Genomic DNA, 20635 nt, shown 5'->3' on the forward strand with positions numbered 1-20635 from the left:
ATGGAGGCAGTTTCAGCCTGCGTCTCTGATTTCTTATCCCTCCTCTGACTTCTGTCTTCAATTCCACACACACGAGTTGAGCACACATTTGCGCTAGGTCTGTCTTGTGCTTGCTGAATAATCCAGGATCCAGAGGTGAATCTGACCCTCAAGCAACTCCCCAAGGTAGGGACACAGTCACAGATACTTAAAATACAGGAAGATGTGCTAAATTAGAGGTAGCCCAGGGCACTGAAGAGGCCTAGAGGAGGCATTAACACAGCCTCGGGGAGGGTGGTCAGGGAGGACTTCCCTGAGGAGGTGACACCTGAATTGATATTCTTGAGGTGCTTTTTTTTTTTTTTTTGGAGTCGGAGTCCTGCTCTATCGCCCACGCGGGAGTGCAATGGTGCAATCTCGGCTCACTGCAACCTCCAACTCCCAGGTTCAAGCAACTCCCTTGCCTCAGCCTCCTGAGTAGCTGGGATTACAGGTGACTGCCACCACACCCGGCTAAGTTTTTTGTATTTTTAGTAGAGACGGGATTTCGCCATGTTGGCCAGGCTGACCTCAAACTCCTGACCTCAGGTGATCCGCCTGCCTTGGCCTCCCAAAGTGCTGGGATTACAGGCGTGAGCCACGCCCGGCTGATTCTTGAGTTTTAAAAAATCTATCAAGCATAATGACCTTAATCTCTCCATTCATTCACTCATCGAATGCCTTTTTTTTTTTTTTTTTTTTGAGACAGAGTCTTGCTTTGTCACCCAGGTTGAAGTGCAGTAGTGCAGTCTCGGCTCACTGCAACCTCCGCCTCCCAGATTCAAGTGATTCTCCTGCCTCAGCCTCCCGAGTAGCTGGGATTTCAGGAGCGCACCACCACACCTGGCTAATTTTTGTATTTTTAGTAGAGATGGGGTTTTTTTTTTTTTTTTTTTTTTTTTTTTTTTTTCCTTGAGACAGAGTCTAGCTCTGTCACCCAGGCTGGAGTGCAGTGGCCGATCTCAGCTCACTGCAAGCTCCGCCTCCCGGGTTCACGCCATTCTCCTGCCTCAGCCTCCTGAGTAGCTGGGACTACAGGCGCCCACCTCCTCGCCCGGCTAGGTTTTTGTATTTTTTAGTAGAGACAGGGTTTCACCGGGTTAGCCAGGATGGTCTCGATCTCCTGACCTCGTGATCCGCCCGTCTCGGCCTCCCAAAGTGCTGGGATTACAGGCTTGAGCCACCGCGCCCGGCCGAGATGGGGTTTCAACAGGTTGACCAGGCTGGTCTGGAACTCCTGACCTCAAGTGATCCGCCCACCTTGGCCTCCCAAAGTGCTGAGATTAGAGGCGTGAGCAACCACGCCCAGACGAATACCCATTTTCTAGGGTGTCATAAGCCAGACCCTGTTCTGGGAATAGAATCAGGCCATTCCCTGGGGGAGCTCCTCTTCTAGTGGAGGACAAAGTTACAAACCCAGACATTCACAACAAGGAGCAATGCTGCTGTAATGGAGATAGCCTCAGGCACTGGGGCGTCCCTGGCACAGCCTGAGTCAGAGAAAGCTTCCCAGAGAGATGAGACCTGGTGGAAGGCCGGGATTTCCCAAAGGAGAGACCAGATTTTCAGGCAGAAGGAAGTAATGCTCTCTGCCTCATTTACCCTTTCAAAAAATACTTTCCAGAGCATCTCTGTGTGCAAGGCGTGGCTCTACTCACTGGGGATATAGAGAGAGCAGGGAAAGAACAAACAAACAAAAAAAGTTCCTTTCCTCATGGGATTTACACCGGGAGGAAGATATCAAACAAAATATATAAGCATATGATAGGCTTGGCGTCGTGGCTTATGTCTATGATCCCAGAACTTTGGGAGGCCAAGGCGGGCAGATCACCTGAGTTCAGGAGTTTGAGACCAGCCTGGCCAACATGGCAAAACCCCATCTCTACTAAAAGTACAAAAATTAGCCAGGTGTGATGGTAGGTGCCTGTAATTCCAGCTACTCGGGAGGCTGAGGCAGGAGAATTGCTGGATTCCGGGAAGCGGAGGTTGTAGTGAGCCAAGATCGCTCCACTGCAGTCCAGCCTGGGTGACAGAGGGAGACACTATCCCAAAAAAAAAAAAAAAAAAAAAAAAAAGAAAGACAAGAATCTTCAAGATTCAACAACAGCAACAACAGCAACAACATGCTATAGTCTTCCCTGGACTCTTACAGAAACTTTCACCAGAGTTTTTAATGTTCTGTGTGGGGGTTCATCTGCATCAGAATTCCTAGAGTGCTTGCTTGTAAAAGCATATTCCCCGGCCTTTCTGCAGACCTACTGAGTGAGGGTCTCTCTGATGCCTCAAATGTCTGCATACTAAATTAATTCCTCAGGTGATCCTTTTGCAAAGTTAAGTCTGAGAACAGGCTCTGCAGGAGACAAGGGTACCAGCGGGAGGAAATTCTGAGCCAAAGAGGTAGAGTCTTTTGAGATCAGCGGGGATGATCCTCCCGTGCAAACCCAAGAAACCCAGCAGGGCACACGGTGGGCAAAGGCCTAGAGGCAGGGAATGTGTGCCTGTTGTGGTTCACAGTGCTCTCCCACAGTTCAGCAGGCACCGCTTAATATTACCAGTGAACACCAACTATGTGCCAAACCTTGAGCTAGGTACGGGGCTAACAACACAGCAAACAGAAACAGCCCTTATTATTATTATTATTATTATTATTATTATTATTCTGTATTATTTATTTGAGACAGAGTCTCGCTGTGTTGCCCAGTCTGGAATGCAGTAGCGCGATCTCGGCTCACTGCAACCTCCGCCTCCTGGGTTCAAGCGATTCTCCTGCCTCGGCCTCCCAAGTAGCTGGGTCTACAGGCATGTGTCACCATGTCCTACTAATTTTTATATTTCTAGTAGAGATGGGGCTTCACCATGTTGGCCAGGCTGGTCTTGAACTCCTGACCTCAGGTGATCTGCCCACCTCAGCCTCCCAAAGTGCTGGGATTATAGGTGTGAGCCACCACACCTGGCCCTCAACAAGTATTTATGTAGCCTCAATGATGTAGCCAGAGTTACTGTGTCTTAGCGAACAAAGCAGACCCCTGCCTTAGGGAGCTCACAGGCGGAAAGCAGATAGTCACACAGATAGATGTAAATTACTAAGAATAAAAGTGCCAGGAAGGTGCTGTCCATGGTGTCCAAGGGGTGGTAAGAGGCATCTGACCCAGTTTAAAAAGTCAGGCGTGGCCTCTATGAAGTGATGCTTGAGTCAAGGTCTAAAGGGTGTTTGGGAGGCAACTAGGAGGGAAGGGGAGGGGAAAGCTTTACAGGAAGACCTGACAGCATATCCAGAGGCCGCGAGAAGGGAGGGAGGACAGTGTGTGTCAGGCCAGGGTGGCTAGATCATGGAGCCCCCAGGAGAGAGAACAACCTGCAGGGTCAGTCACAGCCTGGCTCTGCAAGTCACATGGAACAAAATCTTAACACAGAGAGAGAAGTTAAAGGGTTTACAAGCATAAGGGAGACATGACCTGGTTTATTTATTTTTAAATTGGCTCCTGTGCCTGCTGAGTAGAGAATGCATTAGAAAGGGCAGCCGTCCATGTGGAGGGACAAGTGTGGAAGCTGTGACAGCAGCTTAGTCGTGGGCCCCCTCCCTGGGGGGCCAAGGCAGGAAAAGGTAGAGTAGGGACCTTAGCTGAAAGCCAGGAGTGCTCCCTGGACTGGCAGCACCCATGTCACCCAGAAGCTTTTTACGCATACCAATTCTCAGGTCCCACCCCAGATTTATAGAGTTAGAAAATCTGGCATTGGGACCGAGCAATCTACCAAACCCTCTAGGCGATTCTGGCTTAGAGGCTAAGAGCAACCAGACTCTAGAGCTGAACTGCTTGGGTTTCGTTTCTAGCTCTGCTCTTTACCCGCTGTGTGACTTGGGGCAAGTTACTTAACGTCTCTGGGCTAATTTCCTCTTCTGTAAAATGGAAATGATAGCAGGGTTTTCTGGAGATAGCATATAAGCCATCTACTAAAAAAAAAAAAAAGAGAGAGAGAGAGAGAGCTAAGTGTTAAATAATAAATAAACCCTCCAGGCTATGGGAGTCAGAGAAAATTAAGCCAAGGATGGAGCAGGAGGGTGGCCATTTTCCTCTCTCTAGCTAGTCTCATCCTTTTCTTTCTTGGGTGCTGTCTCTCTTGGGGGCATCTCCTTATCGCTGTATAAGGTCTAACTGCCTCTGGCACTTTCTCGTTTCCACAGCGGGTGCGGATGGGCCCCTCTTCCTCTCCCATCCCCTCCCCTTCCCCTAGTCCCACCGACCCCAAGCGCTGCTTCTTCGGGGCAAGCCCAGGACGTCTGCACATCTCCGACTTCAGCTTCCTCATGGTTCTAGGAAAAGGCAGTTTTGGGAAGGTTGGATTCCTGGGGTTCCGGGGGAAAGGGAGGATGTCTGCGGGGAGGTCAGATTTCTAGTTCTTAGGGAGGAAGTAGGGCTGGGAAGACACTGGGCTCCTGCATCTTCAAATATGGTTAGGTTGGGCTGTTCAGGTTCCAGGAGAGGAGAGGTTTACAGATGCGGACACTCTCCCTGAGGGGGCGGGCGGCAAGTCAGGGCTGTCAGTCCCTTAAGAGATGGAGGGAGGACCTGGGATCCCGTTTCCCTGCGTCCCTGAAAGGGAGGGGGCAGGTCCTGTACCACTGGGTTCCCAGCATGGACTGGCCCTTTTGGAACTGTGTGCATAGGTGATGCTGGCCGAGCGCAGGGGCTCTGATGAGCTCTACGCCATCAAAATCCTGAAAAAGGACGTGATCGTCCAGGACGACGACGTGGACTGCACGCTGGTGGAGAAACGCGTGCTGGCCCTGGGGGGCCGGGGTCCTGGCGGCCGGCCCCACTTCCTCACCCAACTCCACTCCACCTTCCAGACCCCGGTAAGGATGGAGAGGGCGGAGGCTGGCCTCAGGGCCCTGCCTCATCCAGTTCTGGACAGATCCGGCATCTGCGTCGGGATTCTGAGTTTAGGGCGAGGCAACAGAACCTTGTACTCTGAGTGGGCGAGGCCAGGAGGATGGGCTCCTCAGGGGGCGTGGCCAGGGAGACGGGCTCCTCTGGGGCCATGGCCAGGCATATGGGCCCCTCGAGGGGCGTGGCCAGGCGATGGGACTAATCGGGGGCGTGGCCAGGTGGAGGGGTCCTCGGTGGGCGTGGTCAATCAGTGGGGCTCCTCGCGGGGCGTGGTCAGGCGGATGAACTCTTTCGGGGGTTTGGAGGGGCGGGCTTTGTCAGGCGATGGATCATTAATAGGCGTGGCCAGGCAGATTGGCTCCTTGTGCGGCGTGGCCAGGCAGATGACATTATGAATGAGCGTGTCCAGGCAGGTAGATTCTTCGAAGGGCGTGGCCGGGCGGATGAGCTCCTAGGGGGCGTGGCCAGGCGGTGGGTTCCTCGGGGGCGTGGCCAGGTGGATGGATCCTGCGAGGGTGAAGCGGCTGAGCTCCTTGGGGGCGTGGCCAGCTGGATGGGCTCCTGGGGGGAGTGGCCAGATGCCTGTTCCCCTGGGGAGCTTGGTCTTAATTGGGTGTAGCCAGTGCTCTGGAATTTTGAGCAAAGGAGCACAGTGGAGGAAAGTGCCTTCCTAGTGGGCCTGCCCAGAATTGGGCTCCGAGTGACGGGGTCATCACTTTTGGATTCTGACTGAAGGACACATCAGAAACAGGGCATTTCCCTAGGATTGCGACGTAAGAACAGAGTCAGAACCTGCAGGATTTTGAGAGGGCGTGACTTTACTTCCAGGGACTCTGAGTGAACGTGGCTAGCTACCTGGATTAAAATTTCTATATGAGCAACTTTGATTCCCTTTTTTTTTTTTTTTTTTGAGACGTATTTTCGCTCTTGTCCCCCAGGCTGGAGTGCAATGGCGCGATCTTGGCTCACTGCAACCTCCGCCTCCCAGGTTTAAGCAATTCTGTCGATTACAGGCATCCGCCACTGCGCCCGGGTAATTTTTGGTATTTTTAGTAGAGACCGGGGTTTCACCGTGTTGGTCAAGCTGGTCTCGAACTCCTGACCTCACGTGATCCCGCTTCGGCCTCCCAAAGTGCTAGGATTACAGGTGTGAACCACCACACCCGGCCGCAACTCTGAGCCTTGGTATGAAGCCAGAATTGCATATGTGTGTGAGTGGCTATGGAAAGAGATTTTGGTGTCCCCGGATTTCGAGCGAAAGGTGGGCTTCAGTCTTCATTCTGAGAAGGCGGGGCCAGAACAGGTGGTCTGATAGTTGGGGGTGGTCTGACGGGTGGAGATTCTGAGGTAGCAGGGTTAGCACCTTAGGGCCCTTCCAGGGATGTGGCTAGGTGCTCTGGTTTCTGGTTGGGTACATCCGGAACCTTCCACGTCTGTCCTGAGTGATCAGGAAAGAACTTCTCCTACCCTGGGTGGATGAGTCCCGCCTCTAAGCCCATGCACTCCTCCGCAGGACCGCCTGTATTTCGTGATGGAGTACGTCACGGGGGGAGACTTGATGTACCACATTCAACAGCTGGGCAAGTTTAAGGAGCCCCATGCAGCGTGAGTCTCGGCCAACAGAGAAGGGACGGGTGGCGGAAGGGGGCAGGGTCCAGCCACTGACCCTCTGACGTCCTCACCCACCCCGTCCTCCAGGTTCTACGCAGCAGAAATCGCCATCGGCCTCTTCTTCCTTCACAATCAGGGCATCATCTACAGGTGAGCAGCCTCAGGACTTTCCACGGAGGAAATCACGCCCCTGGAAGGGGAGGGATTTGAATATGCGGCTCCAGACTGCTGAACTCAATCCTTCTTGCAATTCCTACCCTACCCGCCCCGCTTCGTCCAGGGACCTGAAGCTGGACAATGTGATGCTGGATGCTGAGGGACACATCAAGATCACTGACTTCGGCATGTGTAAGGAGAACGTCTTCCCCGGGACGACAACCCGCACCTTCTGCGGGACCCCGGACTACATAGCCCCGGAGGTAACCCCAACCCTGCCGGTCTGGCCACGCTTTGAGATCCCTTAGAGGGGTGTGGCTGATGGTCCCATATTCATCGCGGGGGGAGGCCTGACCCTCGGGCCTTGTCGTGAGTTGTGGCCTTCTTACCCAGCCAGGCGTTCCTCCAGCCTCCAGCACAGGTGAGCTTGTGCACTGAGCCTGCCAGGTGGGCCCAGCTGGGTCTCTAAATAGGTAAGGTGGGCGGCACCTGTGGGTGAACGTGCCAGGAGAGAGGGAGCAGCTTGTAGGAATTCGGAGTAGGGCCTGATCCTGGACCCTTCTGACAAGGTGCAAATGATTTCTAGTGTACTCTGAGTGGGTGTGGTCTGTCCCCTGCCAACACTGAACATGTCCGGACTATGTCCTGAATACTCTTAACTGGGCAGGGCTCTCCCTGGAGTATTCAGTTGGATGGAAGCTTATTTCCTAAGTGTTGTACGTGGTTCTCTGATCTAAGTGGGTTGGACTTCTGTACTGCATTTTTTAAGAGGGCAGGATCAGTCAGGCGCGGTGGCTCACACCTGTAATCGCAGCACTTTAGGAGGCTGAAGCGGGTGGATCACTTGAGGTCAGGAGTTTGAGACCAGCTTGACTAACATGGTAAAACCCCGTCTCTACTAAAAATACAAAAATTAGCCAGGTGTGGTGGTGAGTGCCTGTAATCCCAGCTGCTTGGGAGGCTGAGGCAGGAGAATTGCTTGAACTCGGGAGGTGGAGGTTGCAGTGAGCTGAGATCACACCACTGCACTCCAGTTTGGGCAAGAGTGAGACCCTGTCTCAAAAAAAAAAACAAAAAAAGAAAAGAAAAAGGGCAGGGTGAGATCCCTAAGGTTCTGGGACAGCAGATGCTGTCCTATGAGTATTTTAATTTTAAGTGGGTGGGGTATTACCTGACTTTGTTAAAGGGGAGGGGCTGATGTTCTGAATGTACATATAGATGGATAAAGCACATGCCTGTAGTCCCAGCTACTTGGGAGGACGTGCCTGACTTGTGCCCAAATAATCAATGTCAGTGATCACAAAACCTGGCTGGTAATCAGAATCATCTGTAGAAAATTTGAAAACTGGCCGGGCGCGGTGGCTCAAGCCTGTAATCCCAGCACTTTGGGAGGCCGAGACGGGCGGATCACGAGGTCAGAAGATCGAGACCATCCTGGCTAACATGGTGAAACCCCGTCTCTACTAAAAAATACAAAAAACTAGCTGGGCGAGGTGGCGGGCGCCTGTAGTCCCAGCTACTCGGGAGGCTGAGGCAGGAGAATGGCGTGAACCCGGGAGGCGGAGCTTGCAGTGAGCTGAGATCCGGCCACTGCACTCCAGCCCGGGCGACAGAGCGAGACTCCGTCTCAAAAAAAAAAAAAGAAAATTTGAAAACTGAGGCCAGGCATGGTGGCTTATGCCTGTAATCCCAGCACTTTGGGAAGCTGAGGCAGGCAGATCAGTTGAGGTCAGGAGTTCAAGAACAGCCTGGCCAACATGGTGAAACTCTGTCTCTACTAAAAATACAAAAATTAGCTGGACGTGGTGATGTGTGCCTGTCATCCCAGCTATTCAGGAGGCTGAGGCAGGAGAATCACTTGAACCCAGGAGGTGGAGGTTGCAGTGAGCCAAGATTGCACCACTGCACTGCAGCCTGGGCTACAGAGTGAGACTCCATCTCACAAAGGAAAAAAGTAAAGAAAATTTGAAAACTACACACATAGCCGGGCGTGATGGCTAACGCCTATAATCCCAGCATTTTGGGAGGCTGAGGCGGGTGGATCATGAGGTCAGGAGTTCAAGACCAGACTGGCCAACATGGTGAAACCCTGTCTCTACTAAATACAAAAATTAGCTGGGCGTGGTGGTGGGTGCCTGTAATCCCAGCTATTCAGGAGCCTGAGGCAGGAGAATTTCTTGAAACCAGGAAGCAGAGGTTGCAGTGAGCTGAGATCCTGCCACTGCTCTCCAGCCTGGGTGACAGAGCAAGACTCTGTCTCAAAGAAAATAAGAAAAAAAAAACAAAAAACAAAAAACTACACACATATTCCTGACTCTGACACAAATATTCTAAGTGGTTGCAACTAGTGACTTGGCCCTTAGGTAGTGTTTCTATTTGAGGCTAAATGAATGTTTGAAGTAGGTATACTTTGTTTCCAGAATATTCCAAAAGGTAGATCCCTGGCCAGAATATTCAGAGTGGAGGCTGGGCCTGGTGGCTCACTCCTATAATCTCAGCACTTTGGGAGGCTGAGGCAGACAGATTGCTTGAGTCCGGGAGTTCGAGACCAGCCTGGGCAATATAGTGAGGTCCTCTCTCCACTAAAAGTGCAAAAATTAGCCAGGTGTGGTAGTACACACCTGTAGCCCACCTCCTTGGGAGGCTGAGGTAGAAGAATTACCTGAGTCTGGGAAGTTGAGGCTGCAGTGAGCTGTGATAACACCACTGCACTCTAGCCTGGGCAACAGAGTGAGATCCTGTCAAAAAAACAAAATGAAACAAAAAATCACCTGACAAGCCGGGCGCGGTGGCTCACACCTGTAATCCCAGCACGTTGGGAGGCTGGGGCGGGCGGATCACGACGTCAGGAGATTGAGACCATCCTGGCTAACACGGTGAAACCCCATCTCTACTAAAAGTACAAAAAAATTAGCTGGGAGTGGTGGCAGGTGCCTGTGGTCCCAGCTACTGGGGAGGCTGAGGCAGGAGAATCGCTTGAACCTGGGAGGCAGAGCTTGCAGTGAGCTGAGATCACACCACTGAACTCCAGCCTGGGCGACAGAGCGAGACTTCATCTCAAAAAAAAAAAAAAAATCACCCGACGAAATAAATATTCAGAGTGGGAAGAGCTTGTGCTGAAAGCACTTAAAGTGGGTAGCGCTCCCAGGGGTTGAGGCCAGAGGGGTCCTAGGCTTCTTAAAGAATGCATCGTGATTACCTGCCTTCCGCCTCCCCCAGATCATTGCCTACCAGCCCTATGGGAAGTCTGTCGATTGGTGGTCCTTTGGAGTTCTGCTCTATGAGATGTTGGCAGGACAGGTAAGGGAAGGTGGGGAGAAGCTGGCTTGGCTAAAAGAGGCAGAGTGGGGCACCTGGATCTCAGGAGGAGCGGGTTAGAAAGGAGCCTGGAAGGTTGTGCCCGAATAGCGCTGTCCATGGTTCTGAAGTGTTGTCTTACTGTAGACCAGGTTTTTTGTTTTGTTTTGTTTGTACCATGGATTCTTTCTCCCTAGATGCTAAAGTAGCAGTCTGGTTAAGCCTGTGGATCCCTTGTCAGAAGCATGTTTTCCAGTGCACAAAATAGAATAATACATACACAGAAAACCAACGTTCAAATCCTCACTTTGCCACTTACTGGCTGTGTGAGCTTAGACAATTACATACATTCTAAATCAGCTTGATTGGATTCCTGGATTGCTGAGTGTACTAAAGCTAAAAAAGATTGGGTGCCACCCTCGTGATCATCTTCTTAGCTGTCTATGGTAACGGGCACCTATAGTCCCAGTTACTGCGGAGGCTGAGGCAGGAGGGTCACTTGACCCCAAGAATTCGAGGTTACACTAAACTATGAGTATGCCACTGTGTTCCAGCCCAGGCAACAGAGCAAGACCCCATCTCAAAAGAACAAACAAAAAAACAAAAGAAATCAATTATTTTGGAAGATAGTCACCAAAACTTTTAAAATTTAATTGAATCTAACAACCAACTAAATTAAATGTATACAGTTTTCTAAATATTTTAAATTGGGAGGCCGGGCGCGGTGGCTCAAGCCTGTAATCCCAGCACTTTGGGAGGCCGAGACGGGCGGATCGCGAGGTCAGGAGATCGAGACCATCCTGGCTAACACGGTGAAACCCCGTCTCTACTAAAAATACAAAAACTAGCCGGGCGAGATGGCGGGCGCCTGTAGTCCCAGCTACTTGGGAGGCTGAGGCAGGAGAATGGCGTAAACCTGGGAGGCGGAGCTTGCAGTGAGCTGAGATCCGGCCACTGCACTCCAGTCCGGGCAACAGAGCGAGACTCCGCCTCAAAAAAAAAAAAAAAAAAAAATTTTAAATTGGAATATGGACATATGTGCAGTTTCTTATTAATTCATTAAGTAGTAGGTTCTAATGGTAATAAAGTGAAAAGGAACTCTCACAGTAATTTTGAAGTAGCAATGACTAATAATTTGAAATATCTGCAACTCTCATGTGATGAGAAAATACCTGTGATTTCTATTGATAATGAAGCCACAAGCACTGCTGCTGCCTGCATTCATAACTGAAGGGAATGCTAAATTTTAGTTAGAAGTTAAAAAAAAATTTGGCCGGGCATGGTGGCTCACACCTGTAATCCCAGCTCTTTGGGAGGCCGAAGTGGGCAGATCACTTGAGGTCAGGAGTTTGAGACCAGCCTGGCCAATATGGTGAAACCCCGTCTCTACTTAAAAAAAAAAAAAAGGAAAAGAAAAGGAAAGAAAAAGAAGAATGCCTTGGTATCACTTTTTTGTAACCTCAGAAGACTGCGAACCACTCATCCAACCAGGAGAATGCTTTTAGAGTGTTTCCTGTGGTTTTTCCTCTCTTCTATTTAACTGACATGTTGCATAATTAGCACCCTGCCGATTTACATAGCAGATAAAGAGAGGCAGAATAGTACAGAGATGCACAGAGCTGAGGCATCTGAGATAGGAAATGAGAGAACCCGAGAAGGAGAGAGATCACGCTTTGGTGGTTTGGTTCGGTCTTTCCTGAGGGTGTGGTCGGGTGTGTATGTGGGGAGTGATGGGTCAGGTATGTTCACGGTGGGGTGAGGAGGGTGTGGAAGGTTTGAGGAAAGGCAGTTGGGCAAGTCTCTGACTCTCTATCCCCTCCACTTTCCTAGCCTCCCTTCGATGGGGAGGATGAAGAGGAGCTGTTTCAGGCCATCATGGAACAAACTGTCACCTACCCCAAGTCGCTTTCTCGGGAAGCCGTGGCCATCTGCAAGGGGGTGAGAGCCCCCTGACTCCCAGCTTCTCTGGGCTCACAATCCACACACCCCATTGCTGTCTCTGTGCCTATTAGAAAAAGGCTCTCATTCCTGAAGTCACTTTATTTCCATCTGTTGGAAAAGTTGATATAATACACAGGTTTTGTTAGAACAATGGTTTATGGCCCTCTTGCCACCAGGCCTGGAGATGGCCTCTGTCCCATCCTTCTCTGTGACACCCACTCCCCAGCTCCCTGCTTGCAGGAAGTGCTGAAAGTCCAGGGTCTGTCTTTCCAGAACTGGGTGGGTCAGGTAAACCCAACTTCTGCAGCTTTTCTTCCTGTGGGATCTTGGGTGACTCACCAAAACTTTGTGAGCTTAACTCTCTTCAGGGGTTATGGAGTTGACACAGAAGAAAGCATCTGGCCCATAGCAGATTTTCAGCCCATCTCAGCACCTTCTGCGTCTAGCTGCTCTCTCTGTATCTCCCTGACGGTCTTTCTCTGGTTTCTGCCTCATACCTCCCCTCCATCTGCATACGATGGGGCTCTCTGTGTTTCTTCCTTTTCTCTTTGTCTCCTTCTGTATCTCCATCTACACTTTCGGGCCTTTGTCCAACCCCCCCACCTCCCCGTCTCTGTTCCCTCCTGTGTCTGCTCTCATACACGTACTGCATCTCACCGTCCTCTCCTGCTGGCTTTCTGTCCTCCCCTCTCTCTGGGTCTCTGTCCCCACATTTGGTCTTTATTCCTCCCTCTGGGTGTGTGTTTCCTGGGTCTCTATCCTTCTGTCTCTCCGAATCTCTGTCCCCTGGGTCTCCTCTGTCTCCTCCCTTCTCTGAGTTTCTGCCTTCTCACCTGGGGTCTCTATACTACCCTCTGAATTTCTATTTCCCCCTTTCTCTGGGTCTGCAACCTCTTTTCCCCATTCCTTCCATCTTCCCCTTGTCTCCTCTCCCCTTCCCTCCCTCCCCCTACCCCTCTCTCTCCTCTTCCCTCTCCTCTTCCCTTTCTCCCCCTACCCTCTTTCCCTCTCCCCTTCTCCATCTCCTTCATTCTCTTCCTTTCCTTCTCCCTCTGGGATCCTCCCCATATCTTTCCTCTTTCTTGGGTTCTCTGCCCCTCACAACCTCACACCCTGATTTGTTCTGTGTCCCTGGGTCTCTGGGTATGAATTTCGTCTACTCCCATTGTCATGTATCCTCCCTCTTCCTCTCTCTCTCTCTCTCCTCTCTCTCTCTCTGTCTCGCTCTCGCTCTCTCTCACTCTCACTCTGTCTCTCCTCCTCTCTCTCTGTCCCTCTTCCTCTCTTCTCTCTGTCTCTCTCTGCCTCTGTCTCTCTTCTTCTTCTTCCTTCTTCCTTCCTTCCTCCTCCTCCTCCTTCTTCTTCTTCTTCCTCCTCCTCCTCCTCCCCCTCCTCCTCCCCCCCCTTTCTCTCCCCTTTCTTTTCCCTTCTTCCCTCCCTTTGCCTGTTTCCCCTGGCTTTCTTATCTCTCTGGGTCTCATGCCTGTGTCTCTTGGTTCCTCCATCTGCCTGTCTCTGTCTATTTCTTCCTCATTCTCTGGGTCTCCCTGTCTGGGACTCTGTCTGTCTGTCTGTCTATCTGTCTGTCTCTCTCTGTGTTTCCCACAGTTCCTGACCAAGCACCCAGGGAAGCGCCTGGGCTCAGGGCCTGATGGGGAACCTACCATCCGTGCACATGGCTTTTTCCGCTGGATTGACTGGGAACGGCTGGAACGATTGGAGATCCCGCCTCCTTTCAGACCCCGCCCGGTCAGTCACCCTCCAGGCAACAAAAACTTGGTCCCTGATGGGGTGGGGTTCCCGTGGGCCTCAATATACCTGTATGTGGGGGTGGGGCTCCCTCTGCAGAGCCCTCCTGCCCCCCACAAAGGGAGGTGCAGAGACCATGAAGCATGCATAGAGATTCTGCACGAGGCAGGAGATGAGACCGGGGTACACAGAGGGGCACCCGAGGAACCCTCGGAGCTGCTTAACTTTCCCTCCCCGACGTCTCCCACAGTGTGGCCGCAGCGGCGAGAACTTTGACAAGTTCTTCACGCGGGCGGCGCCAGCGCTAACCCCTCCAGACCGCCTAGTCCTGGCCAGCATCGACCAGGCCGATTTCCAGGGGTTTACCTACGTGAACCCCGACTTCGTGCATCCGGATGCCCGCAGCCCCACCAGCCCAGTGCCTGTGCCCGTCATGTAATCTCACCCGCCGCCACTAGGTGTCTCCAACGCCCCCTCCGCCGTGCCGGCAGCAGCCCCCACTTCACCCCCCACTTCAACACCTCCTGCCCCATTCTAGATCCTGCACCCCAGCATTCCGGCTCTGCCCCCGAGGGTTCTAGACGCCCCTCCCGAGCGTTCCTGGCCTTCTAAACTCCATACAGCCTCTACAGCCGTCCCGCGTTCAAGACTTGAGCGGAGCCCGATATTCTCCCCGACCTTAGCATTCTGGACTCTGCCCCAATCGGGTCCAGAGACACCACCACACCACCAACCATCCCCAACTCCATGGGGTTCGAGACTCCATCTTGGTAGTTCTATGCCTCCCCTCAGACCCCGCCCCTGGGGAAATAGCCTCACAGGGTTGGCTGTTCCAGACTCAGGTTCCAGAACAACCCTCAGGCTCTGAGGCCCCCCCGCCCCCCGCCTCCACCCCAGTTCTAGATGAGTGGGAGGCATGCCCCCCTCCTCCAGTACGTCCCGCTGCTGTGCTCTGGGGATTTCTGGGATATATGGAGGATTCTTCCCCCAGCGGCTCCCAATCAGCTTTTGTTCTAGACTTCCCCATCCCGAAGCCATCACTGCTCCCCGCAGCTCGCCTGCTGTGCATGGCTCCTGTCTGGCTCGGACCCACCCCAACCCTCCCCAGTGCCTGCCACTCTCTGGGACTCTCCTCCTCTCCTCCTTTTCCCTTAGCCTCTCCCACCCCGCCACAGCTGCTGGAGAATAAATTTGGGATGCTGATGCTGAAGTGTTTGGATATTTTCTTGTAAGCTTGGAGAATGAAGGGGGTGTGGAGGCGGGACAGTGACTGTCCATAGAAACAAACAGAGAAGGAAAGCATGGAGACCTACAAAGTGAGAGGGGAGACACCCACAGCAAGGGAGCAAGCAGAGAAGCGCGCACACACACAGGCAGGAGACCCGGACAGAGAGGAAGAGAAAATATCACAGAGGGCACCAACGTGGACAGTGCACAGTGCGGGGGGGGGGGGGGGGCGGGGGGGCACGGAGATCACTGAGAGTGCCAGGTAGCGACCCTGGCTCAGAGACCCAGCGCGTCCGTGTTCACCACAGCAGCCACGCAAGCTCACATGCACACCCAGGTTCAGACACTGGGGAGAAGTCCTTCCCAAGAGGGGAGATGACAGTTTCGCCTCCTCTTGAGAGACGTAGAGACCTGATCAGAGGAAGAGACCCCCACTCCAGAGCAACCAAAACCAGCCAGAACCCGTGAGCCTAGGGATCGGTGACGGAGGCACACGGCAGGCAGACGCACCTTCTGGGCCTCTTTCCCTTGACCCACTTGCGAGTCTGGGAAGTGCCGGGGACGGTGCAGATGCACTACATTTCCCAGCAGGCCTCGCGGCAGACCCTTCCCCCAAGTGCGGCTCCTCGCCGCCAGGGCTGATGGGAAATGTAGTCTCCGGACAGGGCCGGACCAGCGGAGCGGAGTGCCTTGTCTGTGTGTTTGGAGGGGACTGAGCCCCAAAGCTTCGCAGGCTTCCTTGCGGACCCGGGCACTTCTTCTTCCCTGCAGGCTCCTAGGTTTCCATGCCCCGGTCCAGCTGGATGCTGGGGCTTCCCCTCTCTCCCCCATCACCGCCGCGACACCCCCATCCCGTGCCCGCAGGCCCCAGCCCCCGCTCCGACCCTCGGCGGGCGGCCTGCCCCTTTAAGAGTGGCCCCGCTGACATCACGGCGGGGGGGGGGGGTGGGCTGGCCCGGCTCCCGGCTCCGCGGCGGCTGCAGGACCCGACTCCGCTCTGCGCCCGCCCGCTGCTGTAGAGACCCCGGCCCGGGACGCCCCCTCCCGCTTCCTGCAGTCGTCCAGACCCCAGGCTCCGCCCCAGGCCTGGCTAGAGCCCCAGTCCTCGTCAGGGGACCCCCAGGATTGTCCCTGCTGTCTCTCCTTCTCAGAGTCTCTCTCTCTCTCTCTCTCTCTCTCTTTCTCTCTCTGCCTCTGTCTCTCCAAGCTCAAGGTCTCTGGGTCTCAGCATCTTTCAGCCCCAGGCCTCTGGGCTTCCCCCTGTCTCTTTCTGTCTCTTTCTGGTCTCTGACCTCTCCACTTCCCGGGCCTCAGAATCTCTGCGCCTAGGTGGTGAGGGGTGGTCTTAAACTCTGTCTCTCTCCCTCCTTGTCTCTCTCTGTCTCTGTGTCTCCTTCAGTCTCCAGACCTGAGTTCCTGGATTTCTCGGCCTCAAGGTCTCGGCGTGACTTTCTCTCTCTGCCCTGTCTCTCTTTGTGCCTCTGCCCCTCTCGGGCTCTCTGCCTCTGTTTCTATTCTCTCTCCCTCTCTGCTTCCCCCATCCTCAAGGCCCATCTCCCTCCCTCGCTGCATCCCTCCCCCCTTCCCTCCCCGCCCCTCCCCTCCTCCGCAGTAGCCAATGAGCGGCCGCCGGTTCCTGCTCCCGGCTCCGTCCGCCGAGTGAGGCCGCGGGCGCGGGGGGTGGGGGGTGGGAGGCCGGGAGGGGGCCGGGACGCCGGGCTCCGGGGCGGGGGCGGGGGGCGCGGGCACCGGCGACCCCGGTGGCGGCGGCGGCGGCGGCCGGGGGAAGCCGCGGGGCCGGTCATGCGGCTGCGGGGCCCGCGGCCCGGAGCGTCCGCCCAGCCCTGAGCGAGGTGAGCGCTAGAGGAGGGTCCTGGGAGGAAGAAGGGGCGCCCCTCGAGGTGTCTGCGAGCCGGGTTTGGGGCGACAAGGGACCCGAGGGGCTCCAGGGGTGGTGGGATCCTGGCAGTCGGGACGCCCGAATTCGGGCGGCTATGGGGGTGCAGGGACACCTGGGCCTGGCGATCCAGGAGGACGGGGTCCGAGGGTCCCGGAGTGGGAAACTGCACGCTTCGTGTCCGAGTCGCAGCGACCGTGGGCTGGGGACGGCAGAGGCCGGGTCCTTGAGGAAGGCGGTCCGGGGCGAGGGCGGAGGACCCGGGCCCGGCCAGAGCAGGGTGTGGGTCTGGGAAGGGGTCCCCAGAAAGGCGGAGTTACGGTCTTCCTAGAGATGGAAGGGAGATGGAGTTTGGGCTTAGGACTTGCAGAATGGGACCCCAGAGATTCAAATGCCTGGATCCGGGAAACGGTGGGAGAAAGAGGGAGAAGAGGAGGCTCCAGGCCTAGGGGGAGGGTCCCAAAGGAGGAAAGCCTGGAGGAATAAGGAGATCTGGGCGGGCCAGTGAGAGTGAGGAGGAATTGGAGCAAGATTGGGTTTTAAAACGGGGTGCAAGAATGTGGAGGGGGGACGAGGTCCCAGCTGGGAGTCAGAGGGGCGAAAGGGAGAAGCTGAGATCGGCTACCTGGGACGGAGGCAACCAGGGTGGCCGGGGTAATGGTGCCAGTTTCCGAGCCCACAGGGCTGCCAGAGGACCAGGCAGCTCGTGGTCAAGCCCCTGAGCCGCCGGGCGGGGGATGGGAGGAAAAGCTGGCCAGAGCCTTCCCAGACTCTGGATCTCGGAGGCCTCCAAGAGGCTGGGGGGGAAGGAGGGGGGATCTGGAGGCTGGGAGTGCGGGGTGGAGCGGGGAGGAGAGAGGGTTGCCTCAGACTCCAGAGTCTTTATTCAGGTGGAGCAGAATTGCAAGGCTAGAAGAATTCTGGTTAAGGAAAGTGGAGTTTTATGTCTTGATTACTTTGTTGGGGACAGTGTTTAGGGGACTCAAGCTTCAGAGTTGAAAATATCCCGGGTATTCAGGGATGTAGCGGTCTCTGGTTGATACAGGCTGAGGGTCCCAAGTAGAGACCCCCAAATGATGGGATTGTGTGGCTTGGGGAAAACTCTTGCAGGGGTCGGGGAGAATCGTGGGTAAGGAATTTCAAGTCCTTGAGCTCTGGGTTGAGGAGCTCCCTCGTTGGAATTTCTAGGTTCCTAAGTGGAATTGGGGAGGCCACGGATATGAACTGGGGATCTCCTGTTTGGAGTCTAGTGTTATGAAATCGGGGCTCCATGCTGGATGTTGAAGAGGATCTGTGATTGGATAGTCCCAGCATGGGAAACCGAGGTCCAGAACCTCTGGTGGGAAGGGTTAGGGGAGGCGGTTTTGGGACTCCTGCTTGGGATTTTAGAGTTCAGGGCACTGAATCCTAGTTGGAAGGATAAGAGTCCGATGTTTGACTGGGGTGCTCTGATTAGGATGCTGGATTGGTGGTGGTGGTGGTGGTGGGTTCCCAGCTCATTCATGATTTTTTTTTTTCTTTCTTTTGAGATGGACTTTCACTCTGTCACCCAGGCTGAAGTGCAGTGGCGCCATCTCGGCTCACTGCAACCTCGCCTCCTGGGTTCAAGCTATTCTCCTGCCTCAGCCTCCCAAGTAGCTGGAATTATAGATGTGAGCCACTGTGCCCAGCTAATTTTTGCATTTTTAGTAGAGACAAGGTTTCACCACGTTGGCCAGGCTGGTCTCGAACTCCTGACCTCAAGTGATCCACCCACCTCAGCCTCCCAAAGTGCTGGAATTACAGGTGTGAGCCACCTCACCCAGCCCCATCTCCTGGTTTTGACATTCTGGAATCTCTAATCGAGATTCTGGTGCTATGTCTCTGGGTTCCAATGTCCTGGGACTCAGCAGCCTGTGAAGATGTTCCAGCATTCCAGGTCCAGGGGCCTGCCTAGATGTGGGAGGTTGGAATTACCATTCTGGCACTAGGATCTGGGTTGTGAGATGTCATCTCAGATTGGGGTATCAAATGAGGTCAATGCACAGGATCAGAGTTAGAAGGTCACGAGTCAAGTTCTTGGTGTTAGAATTGGGTGTTAGGCTCAAGATACAAATCCAAGAGCCTAAACTTAAATGGGGGCCTCTGCTCAAAGTCTTAGATAGGGCAGAGGTCAAGAGTGTGAAGTCCTGTTATGGGGTTAGAGATCCTTGGTTAGTGACCCACTTTGGGGATTTCTGGTGCAGTTCAGAGACAGGGTGCAAGAAAATGTTTCAGGGTATCAGGTTAGGGCAGGGAGTTAAGACTGGGTAGCCTGGGTTAGAGTTTCTGGCCAGCTCAAGTTGTAGAGCATCCAGGGTTCAAGCCCAGTGCCCTGTACTCTGGGATCTAAGTCCTGGCTCAGAGTTCAGGTTATTGATTCTTGTTGGAGTCTGATGTTCACAACTGGGGGCTTCGATCGGCGCACAGAGACAGGGCTGTGGGATGCCAGGTCCTAGAGGTGAAATCATTGATTGGCCTAATAGTTTCTGACTCACTGACCCACACTCAAGGTTAGGGACTCTGGTGGCATCTGATTTCTAAGTTAGGGTCTCAGGTCAGCAGGTGAGGTTAGGTTTAGGCGGGGAGACCTGGTTCTGGGGTTCAGAATCTCAAATTAGAATTTCTGCTCAGAGTCACAATATTTGGGACCCAGGTCCAAACATGGTTGGAGCCAAGATTCAATCTCTGGGCCTGGGCTGAAAGTTAGGATCAGAAATCTAATTCTGGGGTTGGGATCTGGATCTGGAGCCAGAGCACAGGCAGCAGGTTTGGGGAGCCCAGTCCTGAGGCTGAGGCTCAATAGTTGGTGTCTCTGGTCAGAGTCTAGGGTTGGGGTCATGGGTCAGGCCACAGAGGTCAGATCTGAGAGAGTTCCATTTGGGAGTCGGTGTCTCTGGCTAGGACCCAGCATCCCGGGTTGCTGCATGGGGTCAAGCACTCTGGTCGGTCCCATGGAGCTCTGCACTGCAGCTTCCCTCTCACAGGCCCCGCAGGGCGCCCCCTGCCTCTGAGGATGAGTCACTGCAGCAGCCGCGCCCTGACCCTGTTGAGCAGCGTGTTTGGTGCGTGTGGCCTGCTCCTGGTGGGCATCGCGGTCAGCACTGACTACTGGCTGTACATGGAAGAGGGCACAGTGCTACCGCAGAACCAGACCACCGAGGTCAAGATGGCCCTGCACGCCGGCCTCTGGAGAGTCTGCTTCTTTGCAGGTACAGCCCTCACCTGTCTTCCACTCAACAGTTTCTGCCTTGCCTGGGGTCTGAGAGTCTTAGCCATAGGCCCATCCATTGGGTTCCAGAAATCCAGAAATGGATCCTGATTCTCTACCGGAAGTTCAAATTTCTACGTGGAGTTCCAATGACTAGCCCTTTATTCCTGGATCTAGGAGCCCCAGTGCTCCAGGTCCCTAACCCCTAAGGAATTCTGGAGTCCTTCCTTAAAGTTTGTAGTCTAGGTTTAGAACTTGTCCACTGTACAATTTCAGTGCTGAATGGGCAAGATTAAAAAAAAAAATGCATGGGACGGGCACGGTGGCTCACGCCTGTAATCCCAGCACTTTGGGAGGCCAAGGCAGGAGTGTCCCTTGAGCTCAGGAGTTTGAGACCAGCCTGGCCAACATGGTGAAACCCCATCTCTACTAAAAATACAAAAATTAGCTGTACGTGGTGGCGCACCCCTGTAATCCCAGCTGCTTGGGAGGCTGAGGCAGGAGAATCGCTTGAATCCAGGAGGTGGAGGTTGCAGTGAGCCGAGATCACGCCACTGACACTGCACTCCAGCCTAGGTGACAGAGTGAGACTCCATCTCACTCTGCCTAGCTCTGACTGGT

The 20635-nt window shown here is 53.9% G+C and overlaps 2 protein-coding genes across 5 annotated transcripts in view; both read left to right on the top strand.

The window, feature by feature from the left end:
- PRKCG (protein kinase C gamma) overlaps window positions 1-14866 on the top strand; it is a 30288-nt gene extending 15422 nt beyond the window's left edge. For 2 of the 3 annotated variants that reach the window (XM_033224406.1, XM_033224405.1), the window contains 9 exons: window positions 4202-4354; window positions 4685-4873; window positions 6421-6512; window positions 6606-6668; window positions 6799-6937; window positions 9894-9974; window positions 11802-11909; window positions 13521-13661; window positions 13912-14864. In XM_033224406.1, the coding sequence (XP_033080297.1) occupies window positions 4202-4354; window positions 4685-4873; window positions 6421-6512; window positions 6606-6668; window positions 6799-6937; window positions 9894-9974; window positions 11802-11909; window positions 13521-13661; window positions 13912-14100 (1155 nt within the window). In that variant the 3' untranslated portion in view covers window positions 14101-14864. Of the gene's footprint in view, window positions 1-4201; window positions 4355-4684; window positions 4874-6420; window positions 6513-6605; window positions 6669-6798; window positions 6938-9893; window positions 9975-11801; window positions 11910-13520; window positions 13662-13911 lie in introns of all 3 variants that reach the window. The other variant, XM_033224404.1, reaches the window with a different exon arrangement.
- Window positions 14867-15828: 962 nt separating this feature from the next.
- The window catches only part of CACNG7 (calcium voltage-gated channel auxiliary subunit gamma 7), a 31718-nt gene continuing 26911 nt past the window's right edge, over window positions 15829-20635 (top strand). For both annotated transcript variants that reach the window (XM_033224407.1, XM_033224408.1), the window contains exons 1-2: window positions 15829-16741; window positions 19791-20015. In XM_033224407.1, the coding sequence (XP_033080298.1) occupies window positions 19820-20015 (196 nt within the window). In that variant the 5' untranslated portion in view covers window positions 15829-16741; window positions 19791-19819. The remainder of the gene's footprint in view (window positions 16742-19790; window positions 20016-20635) is intronic.

Source organism: Trachypithecus francoisi, unplaced genomic scaffold (assembly GCF_009764315.1).
Source record: "Trachypithecus francoisi isolate TF-2019V2 unplaced genomic scaffold, Tfra_2.0 Lachesis_group12, whole genome shotgun sequence".
Classification (NCBI taxonomy): Eukaryota; Metazoa; Chordata; class Mammalia; order Primates; family Cercopithecidae; genus Trachypithecus; species Trachypithecus francoisi.